Source organism: Pangasianodon hypophthalmus, chromosome 3, assembly GCF_027358585.1.
Source record: "Pangasianodon hypophthalmus isolate fPanHyp1 chromosome 3, fPanHyp1.pri, whole genome shotgun sequence".
Classification (NCBI taxonomy): Eukaryota; Metazoa; Chordata; class Actinopteri; order Siluriformes; family Pangasiidae; genus Pangasianodon; species Pangasianodon hypophthalmus.
Window position 1 is genome coordinate 16,256,661 of NC_069712.1, and position 16,106 is coordinate 16,272,766.

Here is a 16,106-nt window from a genome sequence, read left to right on the forward strand (position 1 = left end):
GAAACTATATGTTTGGAACTATATGTGCGCAGTACTTTCACTTAATTAAAAACAAACTGTATTATAATGCTAATCTTTGCATCCTGTCAGTGTTTTTGTATGTTTGCTCATCACCTGTTTTTAATTCATAGCACTAGATCAACAATACTGAAATACATGTACATGCATTAGTATTAGTGTTGGGGTATTTTCTAAAAGTCTAAAAGTTTTGTCTGTTTGCCAATTCCTAATCAGAGCGAGACTGAAACCTTGCTTTGTTTGCTATTTAGTTTGATTCACTTTTAGACTGTGCATAATTAAATAAAGCAAAAAGCAAAAAAAAAAGGAAAACATTTTCTATGGGGCCTGTGTGAAGGAGCGAGACTGAACATCTACCCATAAAACTTTTTTATTCACTGGTCAGGAATAAAAATGTAAACACACGTTGTGCAAGCTTGAAATAATGGAAATCAAACAAACATGGAAAACATGGAGCTGATACTATATACATTGTACTAAATAAATCAGCCCAAATATCCAGAACACATACTCGAACTTTATGCAGCGCTCTAACACTATCTGCTGGCTTGTTGCACTTTGATGAGTTGAATCAGGGTTAGCTTGCGAGCAGCTCGAGGTTTGTTGGAAGCAGACTGAGAGTGTCTCTCTCAGGCGACTGGTTGTTTTAGTCTGCTCCTGAGTTTGCAGCAGCGCACCAGGGTTCAGTTCAGATGGATAAAACACTGCATATGTGAAAGTGCCCTTTGTCTCCTGTCAACGTAGCGCATGCAGTAAATGTGGGACAGGTCTAACTATCTCAACACCTCAGTACTGCAGCGAGTGCTCTCCTTCCTTGGATGTCCTTCAGTGTGCTTTAGGAGGAAGCTGAGAATGGCATCCCTTAGGACTCTGCATCTGTGCTCTCTCTATGCAGATGACAGCAGCATGTAGGGAGCGAGAGCAGGGAGGCTTGTCTTATACGTCTTATAGACGTCAAGGTTTGCAGTAGAAAGTGTCCTGAGACTGACTCGAAATTGCTGGTGTTACAAAATGGGTCGCTAGTGTTGTGTATTTCTTGAATTTGTTGTCAAATGCAGTGTTTTGGATAATGCTTGAGAATACTTAAGAATAGTAAATGAAATGATCAGTATAACTCCAATATGTTCTGCATATTCTGTAATATTAAGTTGCTAACACATAATTCCATTGGTTTGGTTTAGAAAGTCAGTCTTGTTTAAAATACATGTATGAACATATTCATTCTGAAACTGAAGTATAGTCATTCGTCGTCTATTACTCACAAGTGGGAAATAACATTTGAGCCATTAGATGGACGCAGACGTACGCCACCACTGACATGAAGTTATATGATTACAGAAGATGTTTTCTGTTGGCCTGTCAGGCAGTTCAGCCATGATGAATGAATGTAATATACTGTGCATCAGGAGTGGACACATTCATTAATGGGCCTCCATAATTTGCGCGATACACTTAGAATGCTACAAGCACACAGCATCTGATTGCGTCTGAATGATCTAATCTCGTTGTGTTGCCTCTGCCCTCCATACATGTCAGTACGCAGGAAAACAATGTGCTCATTTGAATAATATCACAAATGGTGTGGTTCCTGGCAGCACCCGGCCTGAGCTGAGTGAGTGGTGCCAACCCTCGAGGTTTGACTGAAGAGAAATAAATCACAGCCCTTCTCACAATTGCAAACCTGTGTGCTATTCATCTGCACAGGATATGCGAATTACTTATCTGAATATGTCTTCAGATAACATCGCAATCTCGCGGGGTTGTTCAGTCAGAGATTGATATTTTCATATTCTCTAAGCACTACAGAGTGTGTTTGGAAGGGGTGGTATAATTGGAGTGTAATTTTGAAATTGAGACTATCAAAGAGACGGGTGTGGGGGGGTTGGTGGGCTGGAGTGGAGCTCTGTGTTATTTGTGTCCAGCTGAGCCTTAATAAAGCTTGAAGCTTTGAGAACATACCGTTTTGCTCAGCTACACACATTCTATGAATTTCTCTTACTTATTTACTAATAATTGCGGCAGCTGAGATCAGTATTACTGTCTGGCACAGAGAGCTCGATTTGATTTACATATATAGTTGCTGGATGGCAAGCTTGAGCCCATTATGATTTGGCTTGCTCTTTGGCCTGAATTTATTGCACTTCCAGCTTTTATGTGCCATTCAAAGCAGGCAGCATGCGCCATATTATAAGCTTTTTGTTTTGCTTGTATCTGACATCTGTCATTTTGATGCCTTATATTCCGTGTCCTTGCACTGCTTCACCAGTTGTATATTTTGGCTGTCTGTATCACAGACTTGAGCTCTTTCTGAACTCCATAAAGACAGACAGGTGTGGCAGGCTGTTCTGTTCCTCCTGTTTGGGACTTGGCTTCACGTCTGATCAGGGCTTCCAGCAGCACCTGCACATGTGGCTGCGTATCTCTGGCACTAGCAGATCTACCGAAACAAAGCAATTAAGTAGATGCAGCATGGGGAAAATATTTTATGGATTCAGTAAGGATGTGTGTGAATGCGCGAGAAGAGGGAGGAATGTGGTGAGCGTTATAAAAGCAGCAGGAGATTCGCTATCTGAATGGAAATGATTTCATCAGCAGCGAGGCCTCCTCCAGCTCCACTCTGTCCTGAGGTAGGACGGATTGAAAAGCAACCAGCTTGCGTTTAAGGCCTGCATATTTGTGTTAATGAAGCACAGAGTGAGAGAATGGTGTGTCTAATTAGCAGAAGGTACTGAAAACTAGCTATTATACACAGTTTCCTCTGATTGCATTGGGAGGATAGTGCGCAGCATTTAGCATTTCAGGAACACGGGAAGGATACAGACTGTTCTTGGAAATGATTTGGATGCTGTGCAGGTTTGCTGTAAACTAATGCAGATGTTTAGATGTTTAAGATTAGCACCAAAATGAATTTGTAGCATGTTTTCTTTGAGTGCTGTGAAATGTGAACACGGTCGAAGTCAGGTTTCAAACCTCGCCGTAGTGACGTTTTGTGCAACTATGAATGACACACGTTGTGGATTTTCTCTGGCATGTACATACACATAAACAAAGCCAATCCCACTGTTCTGAGAAGCAAATAGTTGCATGCCAGGATAAGTTGCAGTACACCGTTGCCCTGTCCAGACCAACATAGCGGAGAGTGAATTATTCTCAGCACCGTGACCTGCTTAATTGATAACGTCTGAGGCTGTCTCCGGGTTAGGTAGGAGGCTCCAGCAGCCGCTCCAGCCCCATCCATCTCGCATACTCATGTCCAACTGTTGGCCTGACCTCTCGCTTCAGCCGCAGACAAGCAGTCAAAGTGCTTAAGCTTAGAAAGAGATAGTGAGGGAATGAGCGAGAGAGAAAGAAAGAACGACAGAAAGACAGCAGCAACATTTAGACAGCTGCACGCGCAGTGTCATGTATCCCTGTCTGTCAGAGGGGGATATTTCTGTCTCCTTAGTGTGGCCCTCAGGCTTCCACACGCGCCATCTCGATGTCATCACCGTCACCCTGCTGTCGTTGGCTAAAAAGGCCTGCAGTGCGAGTGTGGCCTGCGCAGGCTTAATTGGAGTGAGCCAGAAAGGCAGTTTGACTCATCTAAAATTACTGGGAGCAGTGTACTTAATGGGAAAACGCAGAGGGACGACAGTAAGGTCATGATACCACCACATGCAGCGGCACATGGACATGCGGTTTCAATAATATGTGATGGAGATTAGAAAGATCATAAGCAGATTTGCTATAAGCGTATAATAATCGTGCTGTTGGTCTGTGTGGCCTCCTACATAACCCGGAATAGGGAATCTGCTCGTCAGTTTTGTGTCGGTTTTCTCACTCCAGAGCTGGGCTGTCGCCGCTCACATTCCTGACAAAGGAATGCTGCTGCATGCTCATTTCTCTTTTACAGTCATGCTGGCACGTGTGAGCAGCAGAGTATCAGAAATGTCTCAACTGTGGGAGCAGAACTGAAATCAAAGCAGCAAGAGGCAAGATTTTTTTGTCAGAGCTGCACACACACCTGTGCTGGAGAAAACAGACTAACCTAGCTGGCCACCGGCGCGACCAGCATAATGCACGTGCAATCAGCAAAGCATGCTAGCATGGCCTTGATGGTTGACCAGCTAAACCTTCAGAACACCAACACTAACCAGCATGTTTTTTTTTTTTTTTCCCTCCGGAGTCCTCTTCCATGCTCAGTGTTAGAGTTATGGCTTGAAGTTTGTGCCATATGCCTAATATATCACAAAAAGTAATCATGTTTGACAGTGAACTCTCGAAACTCTTCATTTTCTGATAAATACATCCATAAATTACAGCCTTCCTTCCCAAACCCTGTTATGATGTATAAGTATGAGATTTGTTTATTATGCTAGAAATTGATAACTGGAGGGCGATTTTGTTTTCTAAAGATCGCCTCGTAACCCTCATGACTCAGAAGCTTTCACTGTGAAATGTGATGTGGGTGTTTATGCTTTTTTCGGTTAATATGGCTATCTGTGGGGGAAACCTGACCTGGGCGCCCTGTTCTGATGAGCCAAGTGTGTATTGCAGCTGCAGAAACACTCGCTCCGAGCTGCAGGGACATGCCAGTATTTTCATTCCTCACTCAAGGCATTTCCGAGCACTAACAAAGGGAGAATGAGGTGATGAAACAAGGGAGGAAGCAGCTTTCCGAAAGAGGCAAATTATTTTGTGTGCCTGCACTGCTGACCTCGCTCCAGCAGGAGCAGTTTGCTTCTGCCAACACTTTGGGGCTTTTTTTTCACTACTTTCACTCCTGTTTTGTGACATTTGTGAGTAATTAGAGCTCCTTTGTTGCTGTGTGGGATTTGTAACAGTAGGAGTAAATCTGGAGCCTTCGATTGTTAATTTTGACATTTTTGGGTAGATCCTTCTTACTCATACATTAAAGGAGTTTTTTTTTGGACCAGAATTAAACACAATTTTCCCCTCACCTCAAATGTGTCCGATCTGTTAAGACATGTTTGGTGTCTGAAGTCGACTGGCGCTATGAGGTTACTGTAGCTAACCATTGCACAAACTGCATACTCCAATCACTATCATTCACTCAGGCCTCAGAAAGCATCTGGCCAAACACACCTTTCATAGTTTCATAGAATATCTGTATTTTTAAAATAATTATACAGGTGAAACGTTATTATAGAAATCATGTAAATCATGTCATTCCATAAAAATATGAAAATCAGTTAGATTTTCTGAAAAAGAAAGTGATTGATGACTTCATGATGGCTACTACAACTGTAATGTGCCTTTTTCTGCTTTTATACATAACAGTGTATAAAAGCAGAAAAAGGTGTCAGAAACAACGTAGGAGAATATGTGCATGATTATGTAATAGTTTAATGTTGTCTGAGGTGAGTGTGATGATTTTCTTCCTTGCTGGCTACATTAGTATCATGTCTACAGTACGAATATAAAGAAGCAAACTTTAAACACCACACGCATGTCTTGGCTAATCAGCTACTTTTGTTCGAAAGAGAAAAATGCAAACTTCATTTTTTTCTCTGAACCATTCCTTAAACAGTTTTAAATATTACACTGTTTTCAACTCCATTACTTTATTCTTACCTTTTCTAATACCATATTACAGCTCTTTGACCTGTCAGGTTACAAGCTACTGCTGAGGTCAGCATCTTGAGAGTCACCTTTCCACAGGGAATTAGAGCTGTTTTAATCCCTTCAGAAGCAGCCATCTACCCTCTAATGGACGCCAGCTTGAGGAATGCTGCAGTCTGAGCTGGAATCTCGCTCATCTTTGCTGAGTTAGACTCAATCTCACCCCATTGACTGTGGGGGAGGCGCCTGCTGAGGGCTGACACTGTGAACCTTTGACAATTAGATGCCAATAAACAGGATTTGGCTCTGCAGATAAAATAGGCCTGGTAATTGTTAGGTGTGTATAGTGTGAGCTGTGGAGGGTGGCCCACTATGGTTCCATGCGCTTCTCTGCCCGGTGTCACACATGTGAAAGTGTCGGTCAGTCCCCTGCCTGTGTGCATGTCTGTGGTTGTCTGCTCGATTTGGCCCAGTGCTACGGCTTGGCCCAGTGCTGCTAGTTGGTAGTGTTGGCCGCTTGCCTGTCTTTCTGGAGTTTGAATGAAAGAGCCATTGTGAACTTGTGGGCTACCGTGGCATTTTGCAGCTGCCAAGCTAAGTAATTAAAAATTCCCACATATATGTTTTTCGGTGCTGAAACTCCAAGAATTGAAAGACGCAGATCGTAGGCGATATATCAGGAGCCAAATTAGTAGATAATAATTGATTATAAATGAGGTCTATAGGCTGTTCTGCTCATTTGTTTAGCACTGTTGACAGTGTGTAAGACTAACTTCACATATGTTGTTATTGTATACAGTGTATTTTCATAATGAGGTCCTCTGCATCCTCTTGCCATTCTCTTTCAAAATAAAACAAGCCAGTTTGGTCCTTAGCTAGAGAGAACAGATTTGTGCCCTCCCTGGGGACACGTGGAAGAGATCACGAGTGTGTCGTCGTGTGCTTTTGTCAAACGACTCTAGATTGAAATTCAAATGTAATGCCACAATGAAGTTTGATACTTTATGCTGCTGATAGCTTTCATTCCTCCTTTGATAACCCTTGTAGCTTTGCTTCTCCCCGTCATTATCGTATTCAGCTGTGTACTGCAGACCGCCTGCTGAAAGTCTGTTTTCTCTCTCGGAGTCCTACATTACGCTCATATGATCAGCGGGTGTATATAACTGTGTGTGAAGGTAAACAAAAGCTTATTCTACACACAAAGGAACCTGTGAGTTAATTAGTGTTGAATGTCTGCAGAATGGCCATCTCATGCTGAGCTTGATTTTATGTTAAAAAAAAAAAAAAAAAAAAAAAACAATTAAAATGATGCAAAAAATAAACTAAAAAGGAACAGGAACCCATCCCTCTAGCGAGCCGGGCCCTAAATGAATCTTTCAGATGTGTGAGCTGCTTGTTTTGCTGGCCGCGCCGCTTAATGGCATCCATTGGAGATTAATCCTGTTGTAAGATGATCACAGCATAAATGACATTCTGCAGAGAGTCTCTTCTCTTTGTCTTTACTCCATGTGGCAGAGAGACAAAGCCAAAAACAGGCAGAATTTATTTCACCTCTAGAGGCCCCTAAATAAACAACTTGCAAATCAGTGCCTGCTTTTGTTGTGTAATTTTGCCATTGCACACAGCTCTGTGATAATGTTTTGCAAGCAGAGCTCTTAGCATCAATATTAGGTCAGGGGGAAAAAAAGCATATGCCCACATTCCATTTTCCTCTCTGGTTATTTATAAAATGCAGTCAGTACATTAAACCTATCTCGCACGCGGACAAATTTAGTGTCACGAGAGAATGGAATGCCAAGCTTGGCTATGATCTGAGGAATATTCATATAGTACTGACAGACCAGTCACTCTAGTAACAGAGCTAAAAAATTATTTCTTTGCAGAAAAGTGACACATCATATTTGAGCGCATTCAAATTCTGAAAATAGGAACTACACAATATGAGTGATGGTCAGTGGAAGTGTGGAACACCTCAACGGATATGTGTGTGTGTGTGTGTGTGAGTGAGTGAGTTAGTGAGTGAGTGTGTGAGTGAGAGTGTGTGTGTTGTACCAGTTCACCCTTTTGGCTGCACCTGCACTAATTGTATGTGTGCAGCTGTGATGAGAGTGCAGTGCTCCAGCTGGGAGTGCTTGTTGAGCTGCCACACAAGCCTGGCGAGCTAAACACCCCAGTAAGTCCCTCCTTGACTCAGCTAATGAGTGTGGAGCACAGACAATACAGGCCAATCCAAGAGCCCATCTGAGCACCGGCGCAGTCCAAGAACCGGGGGAGGTCCGCCTTAGATGTCTTTCCATTTGTGTTCAGTCAGTGCGAAAGTGTGGATAATCAAGCCTAAGCAGTGTGTGCCTTTTCTTTCCACGTTCCTTTTCCCCTTTCATCATCAGTATACTTTACTCTTGTATCTTATTGCTTTGCATCTACACATCAATTTTTGTGCCTTAAGGTGAGTAGGCCTTGTGTGAGTGAACCGCTCTCTTATTGGTGTTATAACTCTGCTGTTATAACAAGCTAAAGGCACTCTGAGACAATACGGGATGCACCATTAGAAATCTGCTTAAATAACCTAAGTGAACCAATTAAAGCAGTAGTGGTTCATGTGAAATCTGGAGCAGTAGCAGTCCTTAGGGAATAACTATGATTCTTTTGCCTAAACCTTATTTTCAGTAAGTCCTTAGGTTGAGTAAATCCTGTAGACACTCTCCAGAGGATGTGAATAAAACCAGTGGAGGTTCTCTGCTGTCATATTTCACACACACACACACACACACACACACACACCCCAGCACCAAGTTTTAGTGTGTGATAGGACAACTGGCTAACATGTATTAATTAAGTAGATTTAATTTCTCAAACATAGGCAAATATATGAAAGGGTGACATTCGTCAGGCAGATTTGTATTTGTATGAGTGACTCTGTGGAGAAAGACATGACCTGACATACTGTATAAATTCTAGGACAGTATCAGAAGACTGACACTTCTCAAATGCTCAAGCACAAACGAGAAAGAAATACAGTCACCATAAACAAGGCTATTAATACTTTGAGCATGAGCCCATTAGAATATCAGCAGTTTCACTTATCCGATAGCTGACTTGAAATATTGATATGTAATTACAGCCGGGTGGGAATGAAGAGAGCGATACGACGCATTTAAAGAAATAAACACCATTGCTGATTGGGACTGGACAAAAAAATTGTATTAAAATTGTGTTTGTGATTCGTTTCTCAGCGCAGTTCGATTCAGCGTAGATCCTGCAGCATTTGCACTCGGCCGACATTACATAAAACACAGCACCACTATTCCCCTTACTCACAGTGATCAGTGACCATTCACGCTGTACCATGTGACATCGCTCAGCAAATCTACTTGAATTAGAAAATGACCCAAATGCCTGCTTGCAGTGAGAATTTGCCTCCACAAATGTTTACTATTGTGAACTGATTATGTCATTTCCCAGTTACTGAACAAATGAAATGTACAAACTGAGTGAACAGGGTGAGTGAATCATGGCTACACACACCGTCTTGCTCAAATCTTGTCAGTGACACGTTACACATAGAGCGCTTTGCTCTTTATCATGACCAATTTTCTCATAAGAGGCTTATAAGTTATAAGAACAGAAACATTGCCACAACTTCTTATTCAACCAGCTGTTAATATTTCTGGTTTCTTATTAACTTTGAGGGGATGCGCTTGGCACCCGAATATGACTAAAGTTTTATACTAAATAGAAGTTATTTTTTCTCAGGATTTAGTCAAAATAGCTTCTGGGCCATTCAATCAGTAATTCAAAATGCACACAAGTTGTCATTCACAAACGTCCACTAAGAAAATGTCATTAACATGATTAACTCCTGTTATGTTAAATTTAATAAATATGCAAATTGTTCATTAAAAAATTTTGCCAAAGAGTTGTGCTTGTGTCAAACAGTCAGGAGTATCATGATCACAAGTCTAAGCCTCCTATTTCATAATCATACAGCCATATTGCTGAGTCTCTCATCAGGAAATCTGATGTTTTGATGCTTTGGCTTTTACTACATATTACACTGCTAAGAGTTGCTCGGGGATGCTCTATAATCTCAGTAATCGTGAATATGGTTCGCTGAATTGTTACACTTGGTAATAAAGATGCATTGAGCTGATATTGGTATTGAGTTAAAATTGGTGGATCAGTATTAGATCATTACTGACATATTTTCCTTATCCATTGCATATATATTTATACACGCCAAGCAATTATTTTCTTCTCTCTGTTACATAATTTAATTTGAGTTAATATTTTAATGAATGTGCAAAATGTTTAATTTAATGAGTAGCACACATGAGGGGCATGTAAGATTGATGTAACTACCTTTGAAAAAATTTTTTTTTTTTGATGTTGTATGGGTTGGATGGGATTTTTAGATTGATGCTGTTGTTTGTTTTTAATGATACAGACCTGTTTTGTGTATTAATCGTCATCAGAGTTTGCTTGTTATTGGGATACGGAATCATCTGCCTCCTTACCATGAAGCTGACAAATATATTATTGAAATCCGATATATTATTGAGAGGGAGATTAAAACATTGCATAACACATGTTTGTCAAGCCTCTTTTTAAATATTTCCATCAGTAGTTTGGAATCAGTGTATACAGTATGTGAATTATATGTGAAATAGATCTGAATTAGTGGGTTGTGCTTTTTCTGTCGTTGCTCACGCTGGCAATTTATGAGATGTGATATCCAGCCATATTTGCGTAGTTGTGGTATGCTGCTTTCTTTAATCAGGTTAACCATCCACACTGTGTTGGAAAACTGTACAAAATTGATGCACGGTTAAATTATTATAATGGTGTTGCTTTGCTTAGGTGTTTACACAGTATGCTTTGTTTCTCCATTCCAGATCAGCTCTATGATTGATGAGGATATAAGAGTGGATTTGCTAAACACTAAACAAAGAAACCTACTGCGTCCTCTGGTAAGGTTCTTGATTGATGATCCTTCACTGCTCATTTCTCCTAATGACTCTCACTCCAATCACAGATTTACAATCATGCGTGCTTCTTGCATGGCGTGATTGCTTTCTGAACCTTCCCTACTTGTGTAATTGCTGGTTAAAACAGGAATGCATGGATTGTGTTGTGTAAGGTAATATTTCCTGAGCGCTGGCAAATGACAAATTCATTTAGTGTTTTTGAGTAACAGCAGAACACACTGTACAACATGAGTCATAATTAGCAGCAGGGACTCTCAAATCGCACTGCCTCTTTGTTGTTTCTCCTCACAACGCTAGTGTCAGTTTTTCTACATCATTATTAATGACAGGCGGAATTATTGAGATGAGAGATTTACTTTAAAAATGTCAGTGTTGCATCAATGCCTAAATAGTGTTAAACCAGTCTGGGGCCTTTTTTTAGGAATGCAGACCCTGCCCATGCCATAGCCTTGTATATGACCAAGGCCATACTGTATACATGGCATCTGCATTATGCTAACGAGCGCATGACGGTGGCACCGCACCTAGCCAGGTTTCTAGGAGAGAGAGAAGCGACCTGTAAATTAGGGATGCAACCTGTGATTTGTGCCAGAGAAAAGAAAGAGAGAAGCTGGGAAGAACATTGAGTCATGCATATCAGATTATCTTCCCCCTCCCAGCCCTCTCTCTCACTTTACCAAATTTCTCTTATCGTCTTCAACGAGCAGACTTGCACACAATCTGGGCTGTGTGTTTCCAGTCACATGAGAAACAGAGGTGCTGACGAGCTGGAATGCTTGGCTTGGTATTTCCTGACGTTTCATAAACACACACACACACACACACACACACACACACACACACACACACACACTGTTTGTTCATTTACAGATAGTGGCTGTCACAAAATGGCCAAAATAAGTAGGTTTTCATTCACTTGCTCTAGGATTAGGCTTTGCAGTTGAGTGAACTGTATTTAATCATCAGGTATAATTCACAATGCCGTTACCGCCTGACACACTGAGTGCATACTTTACAGTATGATCCTCTTGACTCTGCATACTCAGGGTGTAAATTGCTGATCCTCTCAAATATATAGAAGATCCCTCTCTGCCTGTAATTCTCTGCTAGGAGAATATTGTGACTTGTGTCTGCAAGTACGTGAAATCATGTTACACCTTACTTCATTTTCTCTAGCATATTTTTTTCCAAACTAAAATGAAGAACCTTTCCCCTTGCTCATACCCATTGCAGTGGGTGATTGCTAAAGATTATAAACCAATTAGCCTGGTAATTATACATAGCCGACTCCTCACAAGAGAAGAAATGATTTTGGGATAAAGCATGATTAAATTTATCCATGCTTTGTTAAGTGCTACATTAATTTATGTAAGTCTGAGTGTAGATGCAGTGTGCAGTCCTAAAAGGTTTGAGATACTAATTAGAGGTTCTTTAGTAGTAATGGAAATGTAGCACTTGCATGCTGTGATGTATCTGTTATCAGTAAAGAATTCTTGTCGTATAACAATGTGCTCTGCTTAATGCTCACTTCCACAAGCAGGGGAATTTCCACTAGGCAGAGGGAGAGAAATGGGTTATACAAGGAGCAGGTCAGTGGTGTTTGTACCTCACTGTGTGTGTATTTGTGTATGTGTGTGTGTGTCTATGAATAATGGAGCCATTCTTCAGCTGTCTGGGAGCTGCTGTTGTACAGTGGTGGTGTGTTTGGTGGGCTTGCTCTAGGGTCTCCTTTAAATAGCTTTAACCCTCAGCTGTAGGAGGCCGAGTTGCGACAGAAACCTACAGTCCGAAACTAAAAACACCAACGTTACCCATTCAACCAAATCCTGAGTGATGTGGCTGCGGATGGTGAACTAGACCCTGCTCAATATTTAGGATTGATTTTGTTTTTATTTTGTATGTATTGAAGCATTACAATAAATTGTTCTTACATTTTATTTCTTTAAAAATATAGAAAATAGCTTGTGGGGTAAGCTCGTGTGTTGTTTCCTGTTTTAAGTAGGCCACTGATTTTGGACCGGGTGCAGGAACAGAGGCTTGTCATGGAAAAAATCATAATAAATTAATTCATAGTAATTCTATACCATGCCACATTGTTGACTTAGGATTTGCTTTGTCGACAAATCTTGTTAATCTCAGGAAGAGGAAACGTGGGTGTAAAGTCACCAAGGGCAACCCATGAGTGGCATCACTGAAGGAAACCAACTATGAAAACAAATCAGATTTTTTTTTTTCTCTTTCAGAAAGCATGTTAAACAGAAATCCTCTACCGGTTCCACTGGTTTATGTGAAGTTCTGGTTTTTATTTTAAACACCATCAAATAAGTCCATGCTGGATAATATGTGCCTGAGACCTGCGACAAAACCTCTCTGGCTATTGATGACTTCCCCCCTTTGGAGTAGTGACTTTCAGTGTTCACCACATGGGCTTCGGCTTTGGCTAAGTGAGTGTGATCAATGGTCAGATGGATAATAAAGAACGTGCGTGAATTCGCCAGGCTCACTGCGCACTGGTGCCCCTGAGCTCCAGCCACATCCCGGCTTGTATACTTTTAACCTTACTCAAGCAGATAAATGGCTCTCGAGTCCACCATTCAGAAGGGATTGAGGATGTAGAGCAGAGACAAATAGCATTAGTGGGAAAAACAGATCCGAGTAGGAGGCAGTCACTGGATCTGTTAGCGCACAGACACGCATGTAACCATGGAGCAATTTGATCTGACTGATCTTGTTTGGGACGAATCATAACATTTACTCCGATGTTCGAGGTTTCTTCTATTACCTGTTAGCTGTGGTTGACCTACACACCACTAAAGCACCGAAGCTCAGTCTCTCTCTAACTCAAGCCACTGCTACACCATAGCGTGCTGAAATGAGTGTGTGCATCTCGCAGATGCATGATGCACAGCTGCCATTGAGTAACTGCTGTAAATATTCGTGACTTCACAGCAGGCCGAGACATGATCTCATCTGCTTCTGCCAAGGCTTTAACATGTAGGCACAGGCTGTTCAGATTTAAATCACCATGCATTCAATCGGTTTGTTAGAGCTACTTTTCTAACGTGGGCAGGAATGAGGTGGATGTACCAAGCCTTGGTTACCGAATACAAACAAATGTGCTTGTAAATCGTCTTATTGTCATACAAGTATTTCTTAATCATTACATTCAGCCATGAATTAGCATTTTATCTCCCTGATACTGCGCCAGATCTAGTGCAAAGTTTTGGAGTAATTGCGCCAGATGTCTTTTAGGAAATACACAGTGGGACTGTGCAAGTATGTTCTTTCCCCCTAATTATTAATTAATAGTATTTACTACTCATTTGTATTTACAAGGTTACTTAGGCAGTCTACTGTGTGTTGTGAAATTTATACTGTAATATTTATATTGATCCTGTTTTAACTGAAGTATACTTCATGACTTTGGATTCATTCAACTCAAACATAGTAAACTGACATTAATAACAATGCATTTAAAAAATTTTGTCTTCATGGTCATGCACATGTTTCAGTATTCATCAGTGTGCTGGAAGAGCACAATGCACTAGAGGCACGTTTGGAGCAAAATGTCATTAATATGTTTCTTAATTCAATTATTATTTTGAATTATTATTATTGCTTTCAGGTAATCTTTTGAACTTGTGTTAAACAACCTCTGCTCTGTTTATTTCAGCTGCCGCAAATTGCATTATTTAAATGACAAGCTGGTAGTTAATGTTAATGGGATACATTAACATCAATTATTTCTTCTACTCTATAATACATTGATACATTTATACAGTCTCTCTGTGATCTCAAAATGATTGCCATTTGCTGAGCACAAAACTAAATGGAGACAACTACGACAACATTTGGCCCAAATTTTAAACTCTATGCGGCTGTAATACATAGTTTGGCACACGAGAATGTGTTTATCTAAGGGGCGTACAGGAGCTCACAGTCGGAATCCGAGCGATAGTAGCCACACTTGCACAGATATAAGGTAGTTCTTTCTTATGTTTACCTAGACACCAGATAAACAGTGAAAGGATGATTGCATTCCTGTCAATGGTTAACTTTGAGAAACCTTACACTAATACGTTAAGGATGTTTTATAAGGACAGCTGCACTTCAGGGCTTTTCATTAACAGAGTATTTCAGGTCAAGGTTCGAGCTCATATCAATAGTGGAATAGCACGCCCAAAATTATGTTTAAAGATCAGAAAATGATGAATTATGTTAAAATTGTATTATGTATAAAGGTACAATTGTAAATTAGATATTTAAAAAGCAAACTGCAAGAGAAAATAAGCATAACTAGTAAAGCGTAACTTTTATACAGCTGTTTCCAGGGGTTAAACTGGAACTTACTAGCTGGGGGAGTTCTCAACATCAGTATCATGGAAGTGTAATTAAAATCCGTTTTTAATATATATGTTTTGGTGTTTGTCTGTTAATTGTGTAGATTTTTGTTTTTCAGTTTTGTCATCGTGCCTAATTACCTCAAATAGCAAGTCATTTCTTTCTAGCTAAGGTGAATAAAGCAAAACTTACGTTAAGGATTAAATGCTTTAATGATCAAATGTATATACACAGCAGCTAACAATTGCCTTGACTGAATGAAAACAATTTACAGCTTTGAAATAAAGGCATTTCTTGATAAAGCAGTGTAAAAATGTATTATGTCATCATCATTATTGTTACTGTTATACCATGCTGTGATTTATACTTCCATCAAATTACAGTGCCCTTGTTTTCTTTTATATTATAATAAATTTGTGCCACTTTTGGGGGAAAGTAATGAAATTCTTACAGAGGAAGACACTTATTGACCTGTATTATTTAAGAACCACTGGTAAATAAATAGTGTTGGTATTTGGCTGTTCACAGGTGTTAAAGAGGACGTGCTACATGTGTGTGTGTGTGTGTGTGTGTGTGTGTGTTAGGTGTGTACCCTGTACTCTGAGCTTGCCCTCATTAGCAGCCCTGTGAGCTGGTTTGTGTCAAAGCAGTGTGAGTGTTGTAGTGTGTTGGGCCTGTGTGGGCTCCGGTTCTCACTCGATTACACACTTAATCAAATCGCCTGCTTGTTTATACACTCTGCACTCCCATGGAAAAAAAAAAAAAAAAAAAAAAAACACCCCCCGTTCATTGAGGCTGTGCTCTTGGAGACTCGACCTCTCATTCACCACCTTCCTCACTCACACTGCTCACTGGAAACACTCTGTCTGTGCTGTGTGTTCTGACTATTTTCATGCTTTGAAGCAGTGAATTATTCATCTGCAGTCCCTGGCTTGGTGAAGTGCATGGTAATCACTTTAGGTGGCAGGGGAGCTGTCTTACGTTTTCTGCTTTTAGAGTGTTATTGGAGTTTGCGTTCTTTTAAATCAGTGGCAGAGAGTTTATAGATACTGCATTACATTGCTTCACTCTCTGTGAGGCTGTAGTTGTTTGATGAGACACACTACTGTGCGTGCTTGGCTAGGTGCTTCTGAGCAATCCTAATGCCTCCGTTATCTCTTAGAGTAATGATTCTGTGAATATAATGGCTGCACAATGGCC

At 40.6% G+C, this 16,106-nt stretch overlaps 1 protein-coding gene across 7 annotated transcripts in view; it reads left to right on the plus strand.

Annotated features, from left to right (window-relative positions):
* zmiz1a (zinc finger, MIZ-type containing 1a) overlaps nucleotides 1-16,106 on the plus strand; it is a 113,303-nt gene that overhangs the window by 31,995 nt on the left and 65,202 nt on the right. For 5 of the 7 annotated variants that reach the window (XM_053232591.1, XM_053232592.1, XM_026935835.3 and 2 more), the window contains one exon: nucleotides 10,473-10,547. The exons of the other annotated variants lie outside the window; for them this stretch is intronic. In XM_053232591.1, the coding sequence (XP_053088566.1) occupies nucleotides 10,482-10,547 (66 nt within the window). In that variant the 5' untranslated portion in view covers nucleotides 10,473-10,481. The remainder of the gene's footprint in view (nucleotides 1-10,472; nucleotides 10,548-16,106) is intronic. 7 annotated transcript variants of the gene reach the window in all.